This window comes from Natator depressus, chromosome 1 (assembly GCF_965152275.1).
Source record: "Natator depressus isolate rNatDep1 chromosome 1, rNatDep2.hap1, whole genome shotgun sequence".
Lineage (NCBI taxonomy): Eukaryota > Metazoa > Chordata > Testudines > Cheloniidae > Natator > Natator depressus.
In genome coordinates, this window is record NC_134234.1 from 36,846,572 (window position 1) to 36,873,783 (window position 27,212).

The 27,212-nt window shown below is 40.5% G+C and overlaps 1 protein-coding gene across 9 annotated transcripts in view; it reads left to right on the plus strand.

The window, feature by feature from the left end:
* Window positions 1-27,212, plus strand: part of ELMOD1 (ELMO domain containing 1) — a 64,817-nt gene that overhangs the window by 34,546 nt on the left and 3,059 nt on the right. For 8 of the 9 annotated variants that reach the window (XM_074957457.1, XM_074957467.1, XM_074957418.1 and 5 more), the window contains 8 exons: window positions 133-161; window positions 2,848-2,945; window positions 12,762-12,891; window positions 18,200-18,333; window positions 19,637-19,705; window positions 20,160-20,183; window positions 23,148-23,198; window positions 24,535-24,668. In XM_074957457.1, coding sequence (XP_074813558.1) covers window positions 133-161; window positions 2,848-2,945; window positions 12,762-12,891; window positions 18,200-18,333; window positions 19,637-19,705; window positions 20,160-20,183; window positions 23,148-23,198; window positions 24,535-24,668 — 669 coding nt within the window. The remainder of the gene's footprint in view (window positions 1-132; window positions 162-2,847; window positions 2,946-12,761; window positions 12,892-18,199; window positions 18,334-19,636; window positions 19,706-20,159; window positions 20,184-23,147; window positions 23,199-24,534; window positions 24,669-27,212) is intronic. The other variant, XM_074957498.1, reaches the window with a different exon arrangement.

The following is a 27,212-nucleotide window of genomic DNA, read 5'->3' on the forward strand; positions in this document are numbered from 1 at the left end:
GTAAAATACCTGGTATTCCTCACGTTTCTGTTCTTGTCTATAAGTGTGGCCACTACACACGCACAGTGTATGTTGTTTGGCTTAAAAATGAACTGAACTAATTACGTTTTTAAATAATTGTTTCCTTAACAGAGACATCACTGAGGGGTTCAAAAAATAAGGTGAGTGAACTTCTCTCTCCCTCTTTCTCTCGTATACTTTTCCACTCAGCATTTCACAGCATGCCTCTTTCCAATTTGTAAAATGAAATTTAACAGTTGATGACAACATGTTTGTCACGGGGTGCAGCCCTCGTCCCCAGAATGGCACTGCTGCCTCCTAGTCATGCTGCAGATTAGCTCAAGGCCAGTGCCCATGTCCGTGGTCTGTACACCGGCACTCTCTTTGCTGCTCCGCTCTCAGCTCCCAGAACTGCAGCGTCCTCTTTGCGACTCAGCCCTCAGGCTATGCCATAGTTTGTGTTTCCACCTTCCGAGGGAGGGGAAGGGAGAGGATAACTGTCCAACAGTCCAGCCATTTTTCTCAGTGGCGAGGAGGGATCCGGGCCTGCCCGCTACTCTGCACCCCAGCCGAGGGACTCTGTAAATAGCAGCCTCCTGCTGCTCCTCTGTAACCTGTGTCAATGCTGCTATGTTTCCCTGGGCCACTTTCCCCATGGCCCCAGCACCTTCTTCACCTTACCTCAGGGCACTCAGCTGCTCAGTCCCAGCAGCCAGCCAGAAGCTCCCTCTCACTCCCCCAGTCCCTGCTGGTAGCTGCTCTGTCCAGGGTGCGTAGTTCTCTCAGCCCTCCAGGGACACAGTCCTTTCTCCCTGGGCTCCCAGCAGCAACTGACCTTGCAGCTCCCCTTTATCCCAGCCTGCCGGGCCTAGATTGGGTGCTCTTTGCAACTACTCTCTGAATGGCTGGGCTTCACACAGCCTCTCTGGGATGCTCGGAGGACTCACCTCCCTTGCTCCTTCTGGGGCAGGGCATGATTAACCCCTTCTATGCTTTTGTGGGGTAGGCACCCCATCACAGTGTTCACTTGTCAAAATTAGCAGACTAGTTTTCCCACGCCACAAAACCTATATAAAGACTGACACACTTTAGCATAAATAGCAACCTCTCCTCAGGAGAAGTCTGTGGCTAGAGTAGCAGGTGGTTTTGCAAGATAAGATTGAGTTCAACAAAGCTATATTGGGAAACTGTTTGTGTTTATAAAATGCTTAGTGCATTGTAGACAGTAATGGAGACAAATAAGAAAAGGGAGACAGGATGATCTTGTGGTTAAGGCACTGGACTAAGACTTAGGAGTCTTTGGTTCAGTTCCTGATTTTGCCAAAGACTTCTTGGGTGACCAGGGGCAATTCATTGAATCACCCTTTGCCTCAGTTTCTGTATATGTAAAAATGGGGATATTACTTCTGTACCTTATGGTGATTGGGGGACATGTAGAAGTACCTGGACAGTGTGGTGTTTGTCCCTCACTTTTATGAATGTTCATACAAATATTTAAAACAGCCTTTCAGTCTTTTCTCCTCAAACTGTAAAACTAGAATTCTGTTATTCTAAATACATTGCATGAGTTAAAGAGAAGAGCATGAGAACATAAAAACTATATTTTCAAACTATACGCTTCTGTCTGGGAAGGGAAATCCAGTGTCATTGGAAAGCATGCTATTTATATCTGCATTACAAAAAAATTGCACAAAATAAACTAAATGGCATCTACTCTATACATGTTACAGTGCCGCTAATGGAAAGTATGAACCTACATTGTGAGAAGTTTTGAAAATTTGACCTATGAGGAAAGCGTGAAAGAATTAGGCATGTTCAGTCTAGAGAAGAGAAGACTAAGGGGGATGTAATAACAATCTTCAGATATGTGAAAGGTTGTTATAAAGAGGACCAGTGAAAAATTTTTCTCCAAATCCACTGACGGTAGGACAGGAAATAATGGTCTTAGTTTTCTGCAAGGGAGACTTAGGTTAGGTGTTAGGAAAAACTTTCTAACTATAAGGGTAGTTTTAAGCACAGAAACAGGTTATCTAGGGAGATTGTGGGATCCCCATCCTTGGAGGATTTTAAGAACAGGTTGGATGCTGTCAGGGATGCTCTAGGTATTCTTAATCCTACCTCAGCATGCGGGGCTGGACTAGCTGACCTCTTGAGGTTCCTTCTAGACCTCGTTTCTGTGATTCTGTTCTACATACTGAATACCTGCATATGTGCAAGTGACAAGTGAGGTTGCCAGAGCAGATTCTCAAAAGACTTAATCCATTTTGAACTTCTCTGAGTTCTTGCTAGATTTTGATAATTTGATGGTTCAGAGGGTCTTTCCTATTAATTCAGTCTAGCGATTGTGCATCTCTAATCTTGGAATACATGGGGGAAAAAATATTTTTCTTGCTTTATTGCTATATGTCTGGAGTGTGTCCGTTTACCTTACACAAAACTCGTTTACCATATACTCTGGTATTTTAATACCGTATGGAGGCCAGAAATGCAAATATATTTTCGGAGTTCGTGGTCTCAGTCTAGTTCGTATTAGACCAAAGTCCACAATACAAAATATCTTCACAGTTGGCAACCACTATAGAGATGTATAGGATTGAGTGAGCCTGGGAAGGTGACCTGGGAAGGTAACCTGGCTCCTCACGAGGAGGGAGGATGATCAGGGTCAAGGTATGGGAATTAAACACACTGGAAGGGCTGCCCAGGGTGTATTTGTTCTGTGTGCATATAGAAAGTTGGGTTTCCTGAGCTGTCAATCTAGAAGTTCTCATGTGCATCACATTCCACCGCAATGAGTATCCACTAAATATCATCTTATAGTAGTTAATTTATGTTAAAATATATTTCCAGCTGCTGCAAACTTCAGTAAGTGTTCATCCAGATGCCATTGAAAAAACTATAGATGACATCATGGAACTGAAAAAGATTAATCCAGATATAAATCCACAGTAAGTTTTTTTTATTTCTTTATCAGAAAATTTGGAACTGTTGCTGTCTTTACTGCCTGTCTCCATGGAGAATCAGGCCTTCATGCTTAACTTTATTTCTCAGTGTGAATCTGCTCTGTGCTTCTTGTCCAAATAATGCTACTGAAAAATAAGTAATCTTTTATGGTGCCTATAATTGGCAGCAGTCCTGTGCCTCTTTACTTGGTTGTTTTCTGAATCTTGCTGTCTTTTATAAACTGATATACAAACTATATAGTGGTCACTTCCCCCTGGGATGAAATGCAGCTGTGCTTGGTGTTCATGGCAATAAAAATGGTGGCTTTTTAGCAACGCACAGCAACATTACGTAGTGGTTTAGCGCAGGGAAGAAAGAAGCATACCGTAAGCAATTCAAACAATATTCTCATTTCTAACTAAAATTCTCCTTTAAATTACCCAAGTTGGAATTTTGACTGGGGCAACGTGATTAACACTGTCATTTTTTGTTTTTATTTAAATACCACAAGATGTCATTGACCAAAAATGGTCAGGACTTTGGTTTTATTTCTCATTCAAAAGATGGTATTTCAAAAAGGAGTAATGATTTTCGGGTTACCTCGATTTTCTGGGTGTCCAATTTATGACACCCTACAGGGGCTTGATTTTTAAGAAAGTGGCAAGCACCTTCTGAAAATTGGATCCCTCTAAGGTTTTCTTTTCTTTAAGCCAAAAATTGGATGCTTCCTGCAAGAGATACTGCGGTTGACCACAGGTGGATGGACTAGATTCAGGAAGCCCTGAGTGAAATAATGTGGTCTGTGTTATGCAGGTCATCTGTATAACACAGATGTAGCCTGCAGGTTATATAGACTGGAGCATCACAATGGTCCCTTCTGATTTTAAAAATCTGTGAAGGTGACTCAAACTGGGTGACCCAAAAATCACTAGCTGCTTTTGAAAAATGTTGGCCAATGTGTTCAACAGCACAATACCCCTGGATTCTTGGCTGGGAGTACAGTAAGAACTCGGAGGGAAGAATGCCATCATGTTCATCACATGGTAGGTTCAAATCCTGTCAGTGAAAATGGCAGTAATTAGGGCAGTATGAAAATATGGCTTCACCAATTGCTGGGGAAATAAGGATTGAGCTCTGGCGCTTAATTTGAGAGAGAAAATAAATTTAAATTGGCTTAGGTATTAATACTGTCCATGTGGACTGAAAACTGGCTAAAAGACCATAAACAAAGGTTCAAGGTAAATGTCAACGAATACAGCTGAAAGAAGATGCCTAGTAGGGACCTGCTGATTGGTATTTGGTCCAGTGTTGTTTAACATCTTTATCAATGATCTAGAAGGGGTACACTGATTAAAATTCACAGACCGTGTCAAACTGAGAATTGTTGAAGAGAAGGATGAATACAAATAGATATGAGAAATTGCATTGTGAGGCAGTGTGGTTCAAAGAATAGGGCTGGGACTCAGGAGGCTTGCTTTATATTCCCAGACATGGCACTCACCTGCTGCTTTATCTTGGGCAAATCACTTAACCTCAGTGTGCCTGTCTTTGGCCTCCACCTCTTTGTCTGTCTTGTCTGTTTGGGGACTTTCTCACTATGTGTTTGTACAGTGCTTAGCACAATGGGGCCCCAGTCTCTAGGCACTACAGTAATGATAATAAAAATCATAGAATATCAGGGTTGGAAGGGACCTCAGGAGGTCATCTAGTCCAACCCCCTGCTCAAAGCAGGACCAATCCCCAATCAAATCATCCCAGCCAAGGCTTTGTCAAGCCTGACCTTAAAAACTTCCAAGGAAGAAGATTCTACCACCTCCCTAGGTAACGCATTCCAGTGTTTCACCACCCTCCTAGTGAAAAAGTTTTTCCTAATATTCAACCTAAACCTCCCCCACTGCAACTTGAGACCATTACTCCTTGTCCTGTCCTCTTCTACCACTGAGAATAGTCTAGAACCATCCTCTCTGGAACCACCTCTCAGGTAGTTGAAAGTAGCTATCAAATCCCCCCTCATTCTTCTCTTCCGCAGACTAAACAATCCCAGTTCCCTCAGCCTCTCCTCATAAGTCATGTGTTCCAGACCCCTAATCATTTTTGTTGCCCTTCGCTGGACTCTCTCCAATTTATCCACATCCTTCTTGTAGTGTGGGGCCCAAAACTGGACACAGTACTCCAGATGAGGCCTCACCAATGTCGAATAGAGGGGAACGATCACGTCCCTCGATCTGCTCGCTGTGCCCCTACTTATACATCCCAAAATGCCATTGGCCTTCTTGGCAACAAGGGCACACTGCTGACTCATATCCAGCTTCTCATCCACTGTAACCCCTAGGTCCTTTTCCGCAGAACTGCTGCCTAGCCATTCGGTCCCAAGTCTGTAGCTGTGCATTGGGTTCTTCCGTCCTAAGTGCAGGACCCTGCACTTATCCTTATTGAACCTCATCAGGTTTCTTTTGGCCCAATCCTCCAATTTGTCTAGGTCCCTCTGTATCCTATCTCTGCCCTCCAGCGTATCTACCACTGCTCCCAGTTTAGTATCATCCGCAAATTTGCTGAGAGTGCAATCCACACCATCCTCCAGATCATTTATGAAGATATTGAACAAAACCGGCCCCAGGACTGACCCCTGGGGCACTCCACTTGACACCGGCTGCCAACTGGACATGGAGCCATTGATCACCACCCGCTGAGCCCGACAATCTAGCCAACTTTCTACCCACCTTATAGTACATTCATCCAGCCCATACTTCTTTAACTTGCTGACAAGAATACTGTGGGAGACCGTGTCAAAAGCTTTGCTAAAGTCAAGAAACAATACATCCACTGCTTTCCCTTCATCCACAGAATCAGTAATCTCATCATAGAAGGCGATTAGATTAGTCAGGCATGACCTTCCCTTCGTGAATCCATGCTGACTGTTCCTGATCACTTTACTCTCGTGTAAGTGCTTCAGGATTGATTCCTTGAGTACTTGTGATATGATAGCATGTTCCAGACTAGGGAGGCAATAGCTCCTTTCCCACTTAAATTCTTCCTCATGCCTCATATTTCAGCTTTCCCCAGGCCTTACATTCCCTCCAACCTGGCAGCAACATCAACCGTGGGGAACAGGACCTTCTGGTCCATACTTTCAACCAGGGACCTGAGGGACATTACAGTCCATATCTCCCCTTCACTTCTGGGAACATCTGATGGGGAATATTCCCATTCCCAGTGGTTTTAAACCCCAGGGATCTTAGTTAAAACGAAGTGCCTAGAAAAGAGGTGAGAGAAAATCATATCCAATAAACTGTGATCAGTGTAAAATTCTCTCTCGTAATAACAGGTTTCAGAGTAGCAGCTGTGTTAGTCTGAATTTGCAAAAGGAAAAGGAGTACTTGTGGCACCTTAAAGACTAACACATTTATTTGAGCGTAAGCTATCGTGAGCTACAGCTCACTTCATCGGATGCATTCAATGGAAAATACAATGGGGAGATTTATATACATAGAGAACATGAAACAATGGGTGTTACCGTACACACTGTAACGAGAGTGATCACTGAAGGTGAGCTATTACCAGCAGGAGAGTGGGGGGGAACCTTTTGTAGTGATGATCAAGGTGGGCCATTTCCAGCAGTTGACAAGAATGTCTGAGGAACAGTGGAAGGTGGGCGGGGGAATAAACATGGGGAAATAGTTTTACTTTGTGTAATGACCCATCCACTCCCAGTCTTTATTCAAGCCTAAGTTAATTGTATCCAGTTTTCAAATTAATTCCAATTCAGCAGTCTCTCGTTGGAGTCTGTTTTTGAAGTTTTTTTGTTGAAGAACTGAACTAACTTTTAGGTCTGTAATCGAGTGACCAAAGAGATTGAAGTGTTCTCCAACTGGTTTTTGAATATTATAATTCTTGACGTCTGATTTGTGTCCAGTTTGACCAATGTACATGGCAAGTGGCATTGCTGGCACATGATGGCATATATCACATTGTTAGATGTGCAGGTGAACAAGCCTCTGATAGTGTCCTTCACTACACCTCAGACAGAGACCAACACCTACAAGATCTCTATCAAGCATTCTTACAACTACAGTACCCACCTACTGAAGTGAAGAAACAGATTGACAGAGCCAGAAGAGTACCCAGAAGTCACCTACTACAGGACAGGCCCAACAAAGAAAATAACAGAACGCCACTAGCCATCACCTTCAGCCCCCGACTAAAACCTCTCCAACGCATCCTCAAGGATCTACAACCTATCCTGAAGGATGACCCATCACTCTCACAGATCTTGGGAGACAGGCCAGTCCTTGCTTACAGACAGCCCCCCAGTCTGAAGCAAATACTCACCAGCAACTACGCACCACAGAACAACAACACTAACCCAGGAACCTATCCTTGCAACAAAGCCCGTTGCCAACTGTGCCCACATATCTATTCAGGGGACACCATCATAGGGCCTAATCACATCAGCCACACTATCAGAGGCTCGTTCACCTGCACATCTACCAATGTGATATATGCCATCATGTGCCAGCAATGCCCCTCTGCCGTGTACATTGGTCAAACTGGACAGTCTCTACGTAAAAGAATAAATTGACACAAATCAGACGTCGAGAACTATAACATTAAAAAACCAGTTGGAGAACACTTCAATCTCTTCGGTCTCTCGATTACAGACCTAAAAGTTTGTTCAGTTCTTCAACAAAAAAACTTCAGAAACAGACTCCAACGAGAGACTGCTGAATTGGAATTAATTTGAAAACTGGATACAATTAACTTAGTCTTGAATAAAGACTGGGAGTGGATGGGTCATTACACAAAGCAAAACTATTTCCCATGTTTATTCCCCCCCGCACCCCCCACTGTTCCTCAGACGTTCTTGTCAACTGCTGGAAATGGCCCACCTTGATTATCACTACAAAAGGTTCCCTCCACCCCCGGTGGTAATAGCTCACCTTCAGTGATCACTCTCGTTACAGTGTGTATGGTAACACCCATTGTTTCATGTTCTCTATGTATATAAATCTCTCTGCTGTATTTTCCACTGAATGCATCCAGTGAAGTGAGCTGTAGCTCACAAAAGCTTATGCTCAAATAAATTTGTTAGTCTCCTAAGGTGCCACAAGTAGTTTACAGCTCTTGTAGTGACAGCACAGTGATTTCAGCAGGTATGTACTTTACACCTTAGAGTTCGCTTGTTTGTGTCATATGAAATCAGGATCTTTCTCTCTCTTCCTGTCAGCAATTCAGTGTCTCGGTAGCTCCCCCACTGAGTGAGTGTTCTACCCTCTGTATGTACCCTCCGTGCGCCTCAGCCCTGCCAGTTATAACCTTCCCACTGTTTCAAACAGGCAGGTGTGAGCTTGCATTAATATATTATCTGTGGAGTCCTAGCTTGTATCTGTGTAGTCACCCCAATGTTTGCATAGATGTAGTGTGTTGGTCAGTGCTTTAATCTGTTCTCAAAACTCCATTTTGAAAGCTCCTTTCTACTGTACGGTTACGTGCCTTTCTCCCCCTCTCCCCTTCTTTCACTCTCACTCTCTCACACACATAAGAACGGCCATACTGAGTCAGACCAAAGGTCCATCTAGCCCAGTATTCTGTCTTCCGACAGTGGCCAATGCCAGGTGCCCCAGAGGGAATGAACAGAACAGGGCAATCGTCAAGTGATCCATTCCCTGTTGCCCATTCCCAGCTTCTGGCAAACACAGGCTAGAGACACCATCCATGCCCATTCTGGCTAATAGCCATTGATGGACCTATCCTCAAGGAATTTATCTAGTTCTTTTTGAACCCTGTTATAGTCTTGGCCTTCACAACATCCTCTGGCAAAAAGTTCCACAAACTGACTCTACGTTGTGTGAAGAAATACTTCCTTTTGTTTAAACCTGCCACCTTTTAATTTCATTTGTTGACCCCTAGTTCTTGTGTTATGAAAAGGAATAAATAACACTTCCTTATTTAGTTTTTCCTCTAGACCTCTATCATATCCCCCCTTAGTCATCTTTTTCCAAGCTGAAAAGTCCCAGTCTTATTAATCTCTCCTCATATGGAAACTGTTCCATACCCCTAATCATTTTTGTTGCCCTGTTCTGAACCTTTTTCGATTTCAATACATCTTTTTATGAGGTGGGGTGACCACACCTGCATGCAGTATTCAAGATGTGGACATACCATGGATTTATATAGAGGCCATATGATATTTTCGGTCTTATCTATCCCTTTCCTAATGATTCCCTACATTCTGTTAGCTTTTTTGACTGCTGCTGCTGCACACTGAGTGGATGTTTCAGAGAACTATCCACAATGACTCCAAGATCTCTTTCTTGTGTGGTAACAGCTAATTTAGACCCCATCATTTTATATGTATAGTTGAGATTGTTTTCTTCTCCTCTGCTGGTGGTGTTTATTAATATGTTGTCAGCCCTTCACGTCCCAGACTGACCTGTGAATCTCCAACCAAATTAACATTCTCTTTCCCCTATCCCCCATAGGGTGTCTTTGCAGCCCCTAGAATAATTGTTAGGAAACAGGTCAGCCTCTGCATCAAAGCCTTAAAATCTTCAGTTCAGTAACTCCATCTGTAGCAAAAATGATGTATTGATGGATGCTATCTCATTTGTCACACCTTCTGCCTATGCCTCGTGAGAGTACACCTCAAGTACTGAGCAGTGCTCAGAACACCTCAGTATCAGAAAGACCTTGACATGTTGGAGTAAATTCAGAGGAGCAAAATAGTAAAGGGTTAGACAAGACTGAGTAAATACCACAAGAAAGATAGGTATGGCTTGATTAACTGCTGATATGATAGCCAGGCCAATTCTGGCATTTCACTTTCCTCATGGGCTAAGCAAGCCTTTTTGTTACTTTGATGGGATAGCTCCAAGGAAAACCCAGGAACTGTTGGTAATGGTGTTTGGTGGCAAAGACGCAACATGACGTTGTGGGATCTATGCTACTGGAGATGCTGTCTTTCAGAAGAGATCTAAAGTCAAGGTCCAGATGAGCAGTGGTCGCTCAAACCAGGGCTTCAGGGCTCCATCTTACAAAGCACTGAGCACTGGTCCCAATCTACAAAAGCATTTAAGCACATTTTAAACTTTGCCCAGGGGCTACTCACATGCTTAACTTTAAGCATGTGTATAAGTGATTTTCTGGATTTGGGTATGCTCCATACTTTGCAGGTCTGAGCCCTGAATATCATTTTTCTAGCCCTTGATTAAATATCTCCTCTGAAAGAAAGCGCCTCCAACAGCATGCATATTTTATAGAGGGGGTGTGAGTGTGAGTGGCAGCACAGGTAGCAAGGACTATAGTTAAGGTTGCCAAATGCTTTCCATTACAAGATCTTGCTTTTAGTTGCTTATAACTTAGTCAGATTTTAACCATTTGGGCTGAAAATTTACATGCCGGATGTATACCTTGGGCTGAATTTTGTTGGGGAAACTTCAGGAAAAATTGTTCAGCCATTTCTCTGAATGAGATGAGGAAAAATATTGTTCTGTCCATGTTAAAAAATAATCTAAAAACTATGTCGCTGAGGAGCTCTAGTGCCCCAGTGCTTTGGAGCAAGGACTTATAATTTGGCAGTGGAGGGAGGGGACTTGTCCTAGCACTGGAGATATGCCTTTTACCATCTCTGTAAAAAATCATTCAAATTTGGCCAAGTTTATATGCCTCTGAAAATCTGTTTGCACATTTACTCAGTAGAGACTTGTTAGAATTTGGTGGCAGAGTTTTCCAAAGATTCCATCTCTGCTGGGTGTGCTCCATCCCAGGGCTGCAGAGGTGAATGGGACTTTCTCTGCAATTGCTGTTCCTGCCAGCTAGGTGCCAAGAAAAAGAACTTAAGAACAGAAAGATTCCCAGTCCTTTGCTCTAAGTGCTCTCCCTGCTGTCACCCTAGCAGCAAGAATGAGAAAGAGGAAAGAGCCTGATTGGAATGCAAAGGTGTGAGGAGCCAGCCCCTAGGGGGTCAGGGAATGGAGAGATGAGGGGGAAGACTGGGACAAGGGGCTGAGGGGATGGAGAAGAGACTTTTTGTGTATACAGTGTTTAGATTCTCATCACTGGCAATTTTTAAATCAAGATTGGATTTTTTTTAAAAGATATGCTCTAGTTCAGACACAAATTATTTTGGGGAAGTTCTATGGCTGTGTTATACCAGAGTTCACACTAGATAATCATAATGGTCCCTTCTGACCTTGGAATCTATCCATACATCTATCTATAGATAGATATAGTGTGTGTGTACTACAAATTTTAAAAGTGTGTCCGAAAAATTGTATAAATGTTAATTTAAAAAAAAATAATTCTAATTTGAATAATTACTTTTTGTTTATCTAAATTAGCCTTGCAGTTTCAGCTGCCAATGGTATTCTTAGTTCCCTGCTCTAAACTGCGATTTGTCATTGCTGTGGTTAAGCCCAGTTGTGGCAGCATTTTAGCAGTGAGGTGAAAGCATTCACATGTAGTTTAATAAAGCATGTTTTCATCCTTTGGAATGAAAGGTACTATAAAAATGAAATGTATAAAAAGTGAAGCATGTAAACACCAAAGGAGGAGAAGACACTTGTTTAGGGTAGACCAAGAGTGTATAACTAGAAGTCCTAGTATGAAACTGAGGCAAGGAAAAATATCCTAGTGGTGATATCTGTTACACTCAGCGGAATAGTCTTCAAAGATAAGAAGTGGAAGTCTTTATGCTCAAGTCATTTAATACTACAATAGATTAAATGAAGTACTGAACAGGACAGTCTTGCATTTTTAGAGAGATGGACAGGATAACCTAATAGATCTTTATCATCTCTGATATCTATGATTTAGTGGCATGCAAACAGCATTGAAATTAAGCTGATTGTGCTTTCCTTACTCATGTTAGGGATTATATTAATTTGAGATTTTATGGAAATATTTTTAAAATACCTGCCTAAATATTCATAGCATGTTTCCATATGAGATGCGAAAGGTATTGGTATTCAATAACATTCAGTATATAATTGCATTTAATAATATGCTGTAGACTGTCCAACCTAACACTTGAATAAATTGCCTTAGTTTAAAGCATTGGAAGCCTAGTGACTTTTAAATGGTGCATAAAAATCTAAAATGTTTTGACTTACAATACAGAGTGAAAACCGAACCATTATAGCAGTTCTCAGCATGTGAGGCAAAAAATAACAACCTAAGGGCAGAGCCCATAAAGGCTGCATAAGACGCATTAGTTCAGGTTTTTCCTGTATTGTGTGGGCTTTTGTGTCATGGAAACAAAACATATAGTTTTAGTGATTAATTCAATGTGAATTTTTTAGTTCATTGCCGGTCTCAGGGCTTTTTTCTTTTCTTTTCTTTTTTTTGAGAAGTTGTGGTTTGCATGAAGGGAAAGATTTGATGCAGTCCTTTCAGCAGGCATCCACATGGCTGCTGTATACAGTCAGAATGGGATGTTAACAAATAAGAGAGATTTCACTGCTGTTCAGGGTGGGGGTGGGGAGGAGTATTAACTTACAAAGAAAGTCCAAATACTAAAGAGAGCTAGTAAATGGCAAAATTGTGCAGTGTACACGATCTCTTTAAATATAGTTTTTCTGGTGAGAAGAATTGACCCCATTAAAATTCTTCCACCATAATTAAACTTATTAAAGCTTTTGATTCATTGAGGATATTCATATAAATTAAGTGGCTGTGTACAGTATTCAGAGTAGCAGCCGTGTTAGTCTGTATTCGCAAAAAGAAAAGAAGTACTAGTGGCACCTTAGAGACTAACCAATTTATTTGAGCATAAGCTTTCGTGAGCTACAGCTCACTGCATCGTTGTTTGACTTCTTTTTGCTTAGGTTAGGAGTATCTCTTCAGGCCTGTCTCCTACAGATTGTAGGGTACAGAAATTTGATTGCAGAGGTTGAAAAGCTGCGCAGAGAGCCATATGACTCAGAGAATCCCCAACATGAAGAGAAGCTTCTAAAGGTGAGTGCTGGAATCACTTTGGCATAGAACACTTGATTCCTGGTGATTCCACGTGCCCTATTTGTAAAAGTGTCATACACAGTTTCCACAGGTATGTCTTAACTTCCTCCATACTCTCCTAAAATGGCATATTACAGCAGTATTCGTCAACACAGGTTGTAAGTTGCTAGGCATGCAGCTACATTGCACTTATGTATGAACACTGTCATGGATTTACAGGCTTTGTGGTATGCCCCTGCCTTTAAACAGTCAGACCTTCAGGGGCTCACAGTTTTCCAGAATGGTTGGCCACCTGGCCTCAACGCCTCCGAGACTGGCCTTCGGGATCCAACAATCCTTGTTTCTCAGCATGAGCTCTGAACTGTGAATCCAGTTGAGGTAGACTCCTGTTCAGAGACTTTCCACTCCCTTTCGGGATCAGTGCACGTTAGTAAGTAGAACCATCAACAACAGGAAATCTTTTCCAAAACAGTAGGTTTTAATAGTCAACTGGAATACAGTGTTGGGAAGTCCTTAGGTTTGTACAGAGAACCAAAGGTTAAGACAGAATTCATATTGGCTAAAGCCAGGGCTCCATTAGGCAAGCTTGTACTGGAATCCATTTTAGCACTCTCACACTATCCCTTTGTCTCTCAGTCCCAAGTGAGAGCGCCTGTATGTCTGAGAACCCTGTGTTTGTCACAGGCCCCTGACACCTTTACTCCATTGTTCTCTGGTTAGGGGTTTGAGCTCTGCTTCCCTTCAGAAAGGTGGAGGAAAGGAAGTTATTTGCCCTAGGAATTAATCTTCAGTCATGGCGGTTTTCTGTAGAATCTTCCATTCAAATAATGTTGATTCCAGCCAGCTCTTGATAGTGAATTCATACCACCCCAGACACCTACATGATCCAAGCACCTTATGCCTTTCCTCTTGTCAAGCTGTCATGCTGTGGATCAAGAGCGTGAGTACCAACCACAGGGCAGACTGTTACCAACTAGGGCACAAACCCCAAATTGGTTGTGGGTTCTGTAATTAGATTTCACCAACAACTCATCAAGTGTAAATTCCTGAGGCATTATAACAGCCTTAACATGGAGTCACAGACTCTCATCTTGGGTACTCCAATCTGTCTTGCCACCCAGGTAAGCTTTCCTTTGTGACAGAGATGGTACCTTACATCGTGAATCACAGCAATATTCAGGCTACTCCCAGTCCCAAAGGACCAGTCACTTTCCCCAGGTCAATTGCACCTTAGATCTCACACCAAAGACAAGACTGGCTTGTAGCCAGTCCTGTCATAAACTATATACAGAGTTAATAAAAAGAAAAGGAAATAAGAGAGTTACTTACAAGGTAAAGCTGATAAACATACATAGACAAATGAGTTCCAATCTTAAGTTTCAAAAAAGTAATAGAAACGTCTGTAATAAGCAAGCTCTATATGTCCTTTAGGGCTAATCCAGAGTAAGCACTGGGGATCTTTTGCTTATGCCTAGTAATTCTTGCTCCCTAGAGTCCGAGCGGCATAAACATACACTTCTTCCTTGTTAGAGGTTTTTATTCCTTTCCCCCCTTCTGCTCTGAGCGGCAAACTCAGCTGATGGGCGAAATCCACTTGCAAGACTCATCTTCATGGGGGAACGAGAGTAAACAACCAAGTCTTTTGTCCTCTTTAATGTTCCGTTGTAACCCTTCTGTCCTGCCCAAGGAGGAAGGTCCATTGACACCAGAACACCTTCTATTGGAGACCAGCATTTCACACTACAATAGAACCTCAGAGTTATGAACACTTCAGGGGTGGCGGTTGTTCGTAACTCTGAAATGTTCATAATTCTGAACAAAACATTATGGTGGTTCTTTCTTTCAAAAGTTCACAGCTGAACATTGACTTAATACAGCTTTGAAACTTTTCTGTGCAGAAGAAAAATGCTGCTTTTAACCATCTTAATTTAAATGAAACCAGCACAGTTTCCTTCCCTGGTCAAATCTTGTTTTTTAAACTTTCCCTTTATTTTTTTTGGTAGTTTGTTTAACACAGTACTGTGCTGTAGAGTATTTGCTTTTTATTGCATACTTCCGCTTCCAAATGAGGTGTGTGGTTCACCAGTCAATTCATAAATCTGGTGTTGGCAACTCTCAGGTTCTACTGTAGTTAATGTCTCTCTCCTGTCTGGTGATCTACACAGTTAAAAAGACTTACAGTGCAAATGCTTAAATATTACTTTACAATGTGGGATACAGATGTTATAAGTGAGATTAATGCATGCAGCAACTCACAAGTATTCAGTAAAGTCTTAAACACATTCTTGTAATTCTCACACCTATTTTAACATTACTAACACACAGGTGAGCCAGACTGATTTCAGCTGTGTATTTGTCAGTATTCAGTTGAGGCCTGGGGACCTTGGCATGGCCTGGCACCTGGTCTGCCAGTGTCACACCTCTGTTCTAGGAGAAGCATTTTAACCCCTCTGCTCCCAGAGGATAAGAATGCAAAGTCTGATGGGGAAGACACATGTTCACAAAAACCATGCCAAAAATTCCCACTTTTGTCACAAACATAAAACCTAGAAATAGGTTCTGCCATTAGGACGAGCCCACAGATGTCTGTCACTTACTTGACTGACAATCCCACGCTCTTGCTTACTTTGGCAATAGAACTGAGCTGTCATTTTTGTAGTGAAGGACTGTGAACATTTCCTTCAAGAAAAGAACCGAGCTTATTTTTTCCAGCGTTAGGCAAAGTAAATTCTCTTGTTTTTGAATGTGTTGGCCTCTTACACCAGAAGCAGATCTCCAGCTATCATTATTTCAAAATCAGGTACGTGTGTGGGCATTGAATAGATGTATAAAAACTCGTATGTAATAATATACAATTAAAGTAATATTGCAGTCAGTCAGTTCTGGTTTCTAGGTTACATAGAGCCAAAACTGACGAGTTTAGTGAGTTTTCAATGCTGCTCTTCAGAATCATTGTTGGCAGCAGTGAAACTGATAGGAATCAGATCAGAATCACTGTGCAGTTCTTTGGGGACAGCCCTGTGCTTAAGCAGAAGCAGGCAGCAGACACCCCTTCCTTGTAGCAGTCAGAGCTGAAGAAGGGGTAGAGTTATAGGGAAAGTATCTATTGCCATAATGATTCGTCCCAGTGTTTCATGCAGTCCAGTATCCTGTCTCCGACAGTGGCCAGGACCAAATGATTCGGAGAAGGAACAAGAAGCTCTGCAATAAATGGTATGGGGATAACCTGCCCCCAAGGAAAAACTTCCTCCTAAGGCACCTATCCCACCCAGCAAACTCCTGAAATCGAAAGCTCTTCTCATCATGAAAAAACTTGAACAGGCTTTGAAAAAACAAACATTTGATTATTTTATAATTGGTGTTTCTGAATAGCAGCACCATCTTCTGCAACAGCATTTGTAACTTTGCAGAATGATAGCCAAGGGTGAGTCATTGTGGGTAAAATTTTCACAAATGCCTAAGTCCCATTTTAAAAGGAGTCACTGAAATCCATGGGAGTTAACTGCCTAAGTGCTTTTGAAAATGCCAATAGGCATTTATCTGCATCTTTAAGTCCCTAAATAATTTTAAAACCCTGGCCTCCCCCAGGTGCCTGAATCTCTTTGGGATATAGGCTCCTAAATCACATAGGTGCTTTTGAATTTTTTTTCTCCTAAATTAGAACTAAAGCCAGATGGAAACTGATGATAATGAGAGAAACATTTGTGCACATTTCCTTTTAAACAGTAAAGTTCTTCCTGTTTTTAAAATAAGGACTTTAATGTCCCTTTTCCACTATTTGCCTCCCATACCATATATCAAGCATCAGTTTACAGCATGCTTTCGACATAAGAGTTAGTGAATACCAAATAGCGGTCTGTCTGGGACTTCGATTTGTTTTCAATTCACATCAGGGAAGATTAGGCTGATGCCTCCTCATTGTTTCTAGACATTCTGATTAAATGATCTCTCCAGTGGGAAATTGTCCAAGTTCTTAATGGTTATTATTTATTCATGTTACTAGAAGGACATTTTGTGAGATAAGATAAAGATTTATCTGATGTGATTGAACTAGCGAAGAATAACATTGATGCATTGAATACTGTTGCTGGCTGTATAAGCAAGAATTAGGAAATGTGCTTAAAATATCTCATGCTATTGCATACCATGATAAAACAGGAAATGTTAACAAAGGTAAAGCTTAATTTTTTAAAAGTTGAACAAATGGTTTTATAAAGTTTTAAAAATTAAAATGCATTTTGAATTCTAGAATGTGAAATTTCTGTAATATTATAAATTATGAGTTCTGGAATTTCATCCCCCTCCCTCCCCAGTATTTCATGACTTTTTGCACTTCAGGAATACTTTTTCATGAGTGTGCTCCTTGAGACATTGGTCAAGAGTATATGAGTGAGCTGATGATATGGTGTCAGTAGATTTTAGATTAACAGTTGTCTTATTCACATCAGAATGAGCAAATGTATTGCTTTATACCATGGTACATAAATATGTACGTTGTGTGCCTCTTATTTGAATAATCCTGCCAATTTAAGCATTTTATTGGGTGCCCATCGCAGTTATATCTAGGCGTGGTATTCACTGTGGATGTACTTTCATAAACAGCTTTAAAATGGTGACTGTAAAAAGATATGTAGGAGCAAAGGCATCTAAAATGCCTATGAAAATGACCAGTCTCTCCGACTATCTGTACCCACAACTAGATACTGTGGGCCAGTGAAGCTAGGTTGATTTACACCAGTTTAAATCATGGTAATTTTTCCTTTTGTTGTTTTTATGTGAACTCAATGAAGACCTCGTCCTTGAATTAAGTATGGAGGGTAAACTATGCCATTCCTGTTTAGGTTTTTCTCTTTTATATTTTCAGTGCAGTGTTAGTGCAGCACTCTCTCAATTTCCGATAATTCTAGAGTATTGCAAAAGATGTCTGAGAAAAGATTCCTGCACAGTCTTCGGGAACTGAGAGGGCTGATTGCCTGCTGGCATGTCAGTTATTTTCAGCAAAATGCTAACGTATTTCTGACTCTGCTTATGGAGGCAGTTTCTATTTCGATGCATAAAGTATAAAGAAAGGAGTGCTTGTGAGGGTTTGCACAACTCTTGTATAAGGTCAAAGGGGGTTTCCTAGGGTAGTATTTGAACTGTTCGCAGTATTAAAGAAAAACTTTTAGGGGCTGGTACCTGGCCACAAGCTCTAGTTGCTGAATGCTATGCACAGTGATGCACTTACGTTGCATGGAGAATTTCATAAAAATGAAGACCAACTATATACACGAAAACTTAATCATTAACTTCTCTGTAATATTCCTAGTTATGGAAATGTTTGAAGCCTGATTGCCCATTGGAAGCTCGGATTTCGAAGCAGTGGTGTGAAATTGGTTTCCAAGGAGACGATCCTAAAACAGATTTTAGAGGGATGGGCCTACTGGGATTATATAATTTGTTGTAAGTAGATATACAGATACTTGAGTTTGAAGATGTAATGCAGCTTATACTAATATAACACAAATGTTGATATTGTTAACAGTTTATAGGCATAATTCCTGAAACACTGAAGACTCTTATCTCAGAAAACTGTGCCAAAAAACCCCAATTTTCTCTTGAGATGGAAATATTTCTTTTAAAAAAAATAAAACTTTTTACTTAATCCATGAATCCTGAAATTTAGACAATCCCCCATGGTTTACTGTAGTAATTGTGTTTATGTTGTGTTTGGACGCATTTGTGAAACATTAATTAAACATGGGAACAGAAACATTTCCGTTAGGCATATAGCATTTATTTTGCTTTATAGTATTCTTTGTGTAAAGATACACTCTGTATAAAATATAAAAAACTTGTCTGTCTGCCTCCATATGTTTGCTCCTTTTGGGAGTTTTGTTCTGACTTCTTGGTTGGAACTGATCAAATGCAGTCCCTGTTGGTTGTTGTCTGCAGTTAGAGCACATTCAACCTTAGAATTAGGTGCTGAAAGAAATGTAGCTATGATTGCTTTGGTGAATTTTAAATAGCCATTAATTTTTTCATTATTTGCAAACATAATATCTGGCCTTTTGATTTTTGACATCTCTGTCAGTATTAAATAAAAATCCTGTGCTTCTCCCGTTCCTCGATCTAAAGATATCTAAGTATTTTACAATTATTTAATAAACTAAGCTTCACAGTATCCCTGTGAGGTCAGGGAAGTGTTTACTTCATGGTACCGAGTGGGAATTAGAGAGGTTGAGCGACTCAGCCACGTCGGTCTGTGGCAGAGCTTACCTTAGAATTCCGGCTCCTGATTCCGAATTTGGAGCTTTAATCACAAGAGAAATCGTTCCCATTCTACTTCTCGTTGTGATATTGCGACGGCCAGTATCTTAGGTGAAAATTTGGGAATTGAACTGGCGTTCTCCAGAGCTAAAAGCAGGAGCTGCTACAATTTGAGCTCAAGTGCCACGGCTCTGTAGCTGGGGCTGTAACAGACGTCTATCCTGTGTGCATCAGGGACAGAGGTGGGACATGTAACACGCACTCCTTAATATGTACATAAAGATATCTGGATACTTTATATATATACACACTGATAGTTTTTAAAATAGATTATCAATATATTAAAGCATTTTATACACCATCGTACCTATGCAGAACTGCCCTTGGCAATATTTGAAAGGACTGGGACAATTGTATGAGTATAGCTTACCAGCATTAAGAATTTCCTGACTTTGTTCACAAATTGCATTAAGTATTTAAATGTGTGCACCTACAGGTATTTTGCCGAACGGGATGCTGCAATAGCTCAGCAAGTTCTCTCCGATTCCCTTCAGCCGAAATACAGGTAATGCTTGAGGCTAACAATAAATTGGCTTCAAATAAATTTTTGTTAGACTTGCGTGCTTGAGTATTGCCATATGCTGTCTCTGGGGCTGTCTATGTGGAGAGTTAATGCACGGCAAGCTGGGGTGTAAATCTTCAGCACCCTAGCCTGCTGCACATTAACTGGCCGTATGGACCCTGCTGTCATGTACTAAAAGTTCCCTAGTGTGCTTTGACTTATTGCTGTTTGAAAATCTAACTCGCCTTATAGACAAGCCCTGTCTCTAAATTAACATGGCTAGCTACTGTAAATTGATCAGATTGAGAGGACAAACTCATGTATTTCATGTACTGAATCAGACATATAGTTTATTGTATTGCTCAATATTTTCATTTTATTCCATATTCTTTTAATTTTAAGTTACTTATCTTTTTATGTGCTTTTCTTTAATTCTCTCTTGTCTTTCACAATGAAGAGAAGTCACTAAAGAGGAGCTAAGGTATTTTTTTCTTTCCTTTCCGTTTTGTAAGATTTTACATGTAAATAAAGATCAAACCATATTTGGAGTAAACCCATCATTTATGCAAGCATTCTCCAAGGGTGTACTTGATGTATTCCCTTCTTCAGCTCAGTGCTGCAGTGGTCACCAAATCTTGCTGGCTGCACAAGGATATGGTGCAATTAAACATGCTGATGTATATAAGATCAAATGTCAGCCTTGCTTCATATTTATAGAAGATTCTGCATATTGTAGCTACAACTGGTCAAATTATTTGTTGAAAACAAAATGTGTGACAAATTTAGCTCTTTAATTAAAATTCTTAGGTCATGCAAACGGTTCCAGACTTCTGTGACCCTGACTTACTAGTCATAAGTATTTGCCAAATAGTTTGGGCTAACAGTTTTAAGCTTACAAGTTGTTCATGTCAACTGTCTGGTATTCCTTAATTGTGATCACCTGGCTACATTGGCACTGCCATACCAGATCAGGCCAGTGGCCAGTGTCAGATATATTAAAAGAAGGTGCAAGAAGCTAATGTAATGGCTAATAATGGAAAAGACTATCTGTAGGAAAAGTTTCTTTCCCCCCTCCCACCCTCCATACCTGCAGGTAGTTAGTTGCCCAAAAGAACAAAAATGTTTATCCCTTGTGTTCTCATTATCCACGTAAAGAATCCATTTTTTAGTCCTGCTAAGCTCTTGGCCTCTGTAATACCTTGTGACAATGAGTTCCACATCCATTGCATAAAAAAGCAGTTTGTGTTATTTTAAAATTTGTTTGTGTCAATAGACATCCCCTTAATCTTGTAGTAAGAGAATATGAAAATTGGAGCGATCAATTAACTTCTCTAGGCTATACCTTAATTTATATACATCTATCATGTGTCCCCTTTAATTCATCTCCTCGCTAAATGTTTGTGTTGTATACAATGGAAGCGCAAAGTATTATGAAGGCCTGTCAGAACCAGCAGTAGGAACAGGAATAGGATTTGAGACCGCCTGGCACCTAGGCCGGTAGTCTTTGTATCTTATTTATTGTGATTTAAGCTATAAGGGGGGGAAAGTCCATACAGAAGTTATAGGCACCCTGACAGTTAATTATTGTACGCGACTTCTTTTTAATCTCTTTATTAAGTTTAGTTTGTTTTATTTTTAGCAGAGTTTGCTTCATTTCCAGTTGGTCTGACCTAATCTTTATATTGCCCACCTTGTGGATGGGGGACAGGCTTTTTTTTGTTTTTTTGTGTTTTTTTTACCATTAGCATCTTCATGAAAGGAAACTTGTATTTGCTAATGAACAGGGTATGTCGTGTTTATTTTTAAATGGTTTTGTCCTTCAATGTGGAAAAAAAAAGATCTTAATTAAAATTTTCATTAGTTTACCTGGCAAATTGAATCTGGATTATGAGCCTTTCAATGCTAGGAAATTTCGCACCAATGTAGCTACACGAGCAATATGTATATTCCAGTGGCCCGTTTGTGAGACAGGGAATATCAGTTCCATTAGTATTCTTCATTTACATGTTATGTTACTTAGAAACCTTTTGGAATGCATGCTCCATCCTTGAAAGAGCACCCACAGAGAGTAAAATGCTTCTAGTGATGCTCTTTGTGTTTGTTGATGTGCTTTTTTTAGTGGCTGTGCTGGTGTTCGTGTGATGATGATGAATGTTGTTTGTTTCTATTGAATTGTATTACTGGTCTATCTTTTCACTTAGCAATTCGTTATCTTCATTTGAAGACACCACTGAGCTTGTTTCACCTTCCACTATGATAATATGACACTAAATGTGAACACCTTTTAAATATGGTGTCTCCTTCACTGGGCCAGGAATAAACCCCCTTCAGCTTTCACCACTTGCATGAGATGAAAAACGAAGTTTTGTAGATTGGGAAGATAAGTGGGTCAGCATTCTGATGAATGTGTGCACGAATCCTTGTTCTGCTAATATCTTTAATATCTTTTGAAGGACTAAATGTGGATATTTATAATCATGCAAAAATTATTCTAAATGATATGTACATGGAAGTATGTACTGTATAATATAGTCTGAGTTCTCACAATTCAGGTGCAATCTAAACATGGCATGTGGCTGTATTGTTTGCACTCAAGTATATTTCCCTATAGTGGGTCCAAACTCTGAAAACTCTCCTGAGTGCTTATTCCGGCAAAACTCCCATTAACGTCGTTGGGATTTGGCATATACAGTTCAGCTCTGGCCAGTGAAACCTCAGTTAACTGACACTCTGTAAACTGTATCAAATTAGCTTTTCTACAAATCTTGCCATTGTCAAATCCTCGTTTGTATTATCTTTCATCCTGAAAGATAAAGAAGTTCCTTTGTTAATTGTCTGTTTTGAGTGATGCATAAGCATCTAAAAACTGCTCTAGACTTGTAATTATTAGGCATTGAACATGGCTGCTTTTGAATGTTCCTTAAATTGTAGCTGCTAATTTACTCAGATTAATAAAAAGCATATTCTTTAAGGTAACATTTCCCCTATCCATTCTCTATTGGAGAAGTACTATTTTTCATGTTTGTTTCAAGTGGTTCATGTCATGTATATCTTGGAGAACACCAAAGGCTGAAGTCATCCTTGATCAAAGTTAAAAAGAAATGTAGGGTTTTCAGCACTTGTTCAAGTTTAAGTGAGGCGGACCATCTTTTTGAAGAGGATACAGAATAAATTGATTTTGACTGGAAGAATAGCATAGCCACAGCCTCCTTTCAGATTGCACTGATGAGAACAATACATGGATGATGCTATAAGTCAAGGAAGCTAATCTCACTTCAAACCTATTATACGAGTTTGATCAAACTGCGGCAAAATCATAGAAGCAAAGAAAAATACTACTAGACAGCTCTGCTGCACTTAAAGTACCCAGCCTGTGCTAGATAACATTACAGTATAAAACAAATTGGAAAGCAGTGTATGGTAACGTCTGAATTCATTTTTTCAGCCAATTCAGCAAAGCTGAATGGGAGAAGAAAAAGTTTGATAAGGCAATTGGGTAAGTACAAGATCTTTAAAAATAAGTTGACATAAGCACAATGACGCTGATTGATGTTGTACATGTAAAAATTTGTTCTCTTTATAAAAAAAAAGAACTTTTTTAATGCAATTTTTAATGAAATGTCAGTATTAACAACACCATTTGCTATTTTATGCTTATCTTAGCCATACGTTGATTATCTAATGTACTACTTTTCTAATTGCTTCTTAGTAACTGGAAGGACTTCTTAAAATGATAAGCATTTACTTGTGACTGTGTGTAACTGCACATATGAAGGGTTGAATAAACCTCATGAGGTGGGGTCTCACTTTTGACTGTGGCACAGACAAGTTGTGATTTATTAACAGGCCACTTGCCACCAACTGTACTAACAGGATGTGTGTGGCCTGGGATAAGTGATGTGGGATTTCTTAGCCATGATTGAGGCATGACTGCATTACTTCCTTTGTTTAATGAGGATCACAAATCAAGGGACCATGTCCTTTTTCTTAACACAAGGACCATATTGACTGCTTATTAAAATACATCTTCCTTGATCATTCACTTTCTTGACTGTGTAGGATGTTGCCCCATTATGCAGATAATTCATTTCCATTTCAAACAGGTCTTTGATCTATAGTGAGGTAACTTAATCATTATACTAGAGATTTATTTACATGTTGTTTGGGATTTTTCCAACAGCAAAGTAAACCTGTGGGCATTCAAAGAATATTTTATCCGTTTTTATCATTTCCAATGTCTGCTAGGACAAGCAGGGAACCTATGCATATTTTCAACTGGCTTTTTTTTTATATGTTTAAAGAGACTGTGTACTACCCTTCTAGGCAGTTTTGTTAATCCCGTGCTGGTCCAGAGCTGACATTCTTCACTATCGGGGTAACTATATATGTACAATACAAGTGGTGGTTTAAAGTGTAGCAGGGCAGTAATAATAACAAATTACTTGTCATAATGAAAACTGTGTCATGTGTGGCACTCCCTTTCTACAATGAGTTCAAGAACACCAAGATGTTAATAAGCAGGTCTTACTCTTCTTCCACAGAAATATTTCCATGGTGCTTCTGTGGAAATGATTAGCAAGATGATGAAACTCTTATTTTCAGTGTGGTACAGGCAGATATCATAGTGTGATACTGCCATTAAAATGTACAGAATACAGAGGATAAATCATTTTTTGTTCTCGGTTACTTTGTTCTAAGAGCCTTGTCAGATAAGGGAAAATAACCAATGTCAAGGATTATTCTTAAAAGCAAAATCTGTGGTAATTTACTTCCCCCAGCCTTTTAGTTTCACCAGCATTTCCTATAAATCCTACTCTTTACTCTTCTTCCAGATACTCTTTTGCTATTGTTGGCATTAACATAACTGACCTTGCATACAACCTGCTTGTGAGTGGCGCGCTGAAGACCCATTTCTACAACGTTGCTCCAGAGGCTCCAACGTTATCCCATTTCCAACAAACATTCTGTAAGTTTTTCGTTTTGTTACTGCATTACCAGTAACACTGCCTTAAAATCACTCCGGGATGGTGAATTGCAGTGAACAACGTTGGTGCAGCACGGGTGGGCATCATCCTAATCTTATTATTTTATCTTTGTGATGTTTGGACCCCGGAGCATACTGTGTATGTTGTTGTGCAAAACAGACAGGTGAACCAGTTCAGGGAAAAAGATGGGGGGGGGGGGGAATGACAGAATCATACAGAAGGACTCCTCCCATCTATCCAAGCCAGACCCCTCTCTCTCGATATAATCTCCTATCCATTCTGCAGTGCTTACCTGCAGAACATCTATGATACGGATACTACGGAGCAGGAACTCAGCACTGTAAATAGGAGTGATGAACCGATGCATTGGCAGCTGGACCTTTTTCAGAAGTATAGGGCCTTCCACTACCTCAGCACAACTGGTGAATTAGGATCTGAATTTAACTTTAAAGAAAAATTAAAAATTGAACTTACAAAAAGGGGCTTTTCAGGATGAGAAATCCTGTAAATGGTTTGGAGCTCCTGATGATGGTACAGGGAAAGGAGAGTCTGCCTGAACTATGGAAGAGTAAGATCTGGAGTTAACTAGTAGGCAGCATTTGGTAGCACCTGATGGTTGAGGTTAGAGAAGGGAATGAATTAATGGATGAAGTGTGTGTGTTGGGGGGGGACATGGGTGAGAAGGAGCCGAAAATAAAGTGGAAAATAATATAAGCAAGCATTTGACAAGAGGAAGTTGAAGGTGTTAGATTTTTTTTTCAAGTAGGATCATCAGAGAGAAAAGGAATGGAAATAGTGTCAATAACTCCTATTGCTTGTTCCCCCTTTCTGATGTTTTTGGTTAGATTACAATAAGATCTTTGGGGCTGAGACCAGTCTTATTTTATGTCTGTAAAGTGCCTAACATGCTTCTGGGTGGTAGATATAGTAAATAATAAATCTTAAAGTGCTTAAAATATTCACTAATGCTCTTCAGAACTGTACTCCTGTATAAGACGACTCATTACCCTGTGGGCAAGCTCCATACACCAGCAAGGATCAGCCCCTGTGGTTTTGTGATGGATTCTGGGTTGTCACAGCTGGCTGGAGCAGGCTAGCATAAATTCAGGGGAGCTAACCTTCTTACTGTGTGGTATGTGACAGATACAAAGATTCCACTATAATCTCTGCAGACTACAGCTGAGTGTGTGTGTTTAAGGTAAGTTTACAATGAGTTGTTTGCCAAACAAAGAGGAACAGATACTTCAACGTTTCAAAGGCCCTTTCTCAGCGGACTTTCAGAGACTCTTTCTCATTGACGCTGTCCAGTCAGTTTCTGCAAATCCCTTCTTGGCCAGTGCGCCTTAGTTTTTTGAGTGAGTGAGTGGATCTTTTGGATAGGCTCATGTTGTTTTCACATTGTTATCTCCAGTGTTGCTGCATCGTCAAAGTCTTGTGAAATCCACAAAGTTTTAAGTAATTTTTACACTTTAGAAAGGCCTTTCCAGAGGTGACTGCTTGTTTTCTGTGCACCAGTGCTCAGCTCCAGCCACCAGATGTCACTGTTCTGCTTGGTGATCCCATTGCAGATACTTCTTTCTGCTCCAATCTTTACTGACCCTACAATTCCATCTTATTTCACTGCCTGCCCTGTGTGCCTACAAAAAGAGGGGAGCTCCCTGGCCAGACATGGAGACCGTTTGGGAGCAGGCACAATAGGGCCAAGAAATTACATTTGCCACCCTCTCTCCTAGCTTAATGCTGCAGTGGGATAAAAACCACAGGGCTAAGAATTCCATGGTGGAGTAGACTTCCCATGCTGATTGGGGAGGTGGTGGAGCTGCTGGGGATGTGGGGTGGCTGGAGTCGTCCCAAGGTGGTGGGATTGTGTGTGGGAAGAAAGTCAGGATATATGTAGGGAAGGAGTGCTGCTTTCTCTATGATCAAATATCTGACAGACTGACCACGCCAAACATACATTGTTGTTAAGCCAGTCTCATTGTTTGGGAAGTGGGGGGCATTATGAATTGGTTTTTTCATGCAGTTTTTCACTCACACAGTTCTATATTCTTCCCCACTACACACTCAGACAGTTTTCCCCCACGGCCTTAGTCATCCTAGGTTTCAACTAATTGAATGCAGCTGAGAAAAATTGAAACACAATTAGGCTGTAGTAAATGCCTGAGGGCTGTATGTCTGAATCTGAAAGTCAAAATTACAATGCACAGCAAGTAGTCTTTCTAGGTGAAAGAATACAATAGCTGTACTGATTTGACCTTCCAACGCTGGGCCAAATTCTGCTCTCGTCTGCACCCATTCAATCCTCCTGGACTTCGGTGGGTCTGCCTGGGTGTAGCTGAGTGCAGAATTTGACTCACCATTCCCACAGCAGCACGGAAATCTCTTGATACTACAAGCAATGCACTCAATTCTATATCGTTCATTAAGATGAAGTTTCTTTTGATGTAATAAAAATAACCCTTCATGCTGAACACCAAGCCACTTCTCATGCTGTGTAAATAATACTTTTGAAACACCTGGATCAT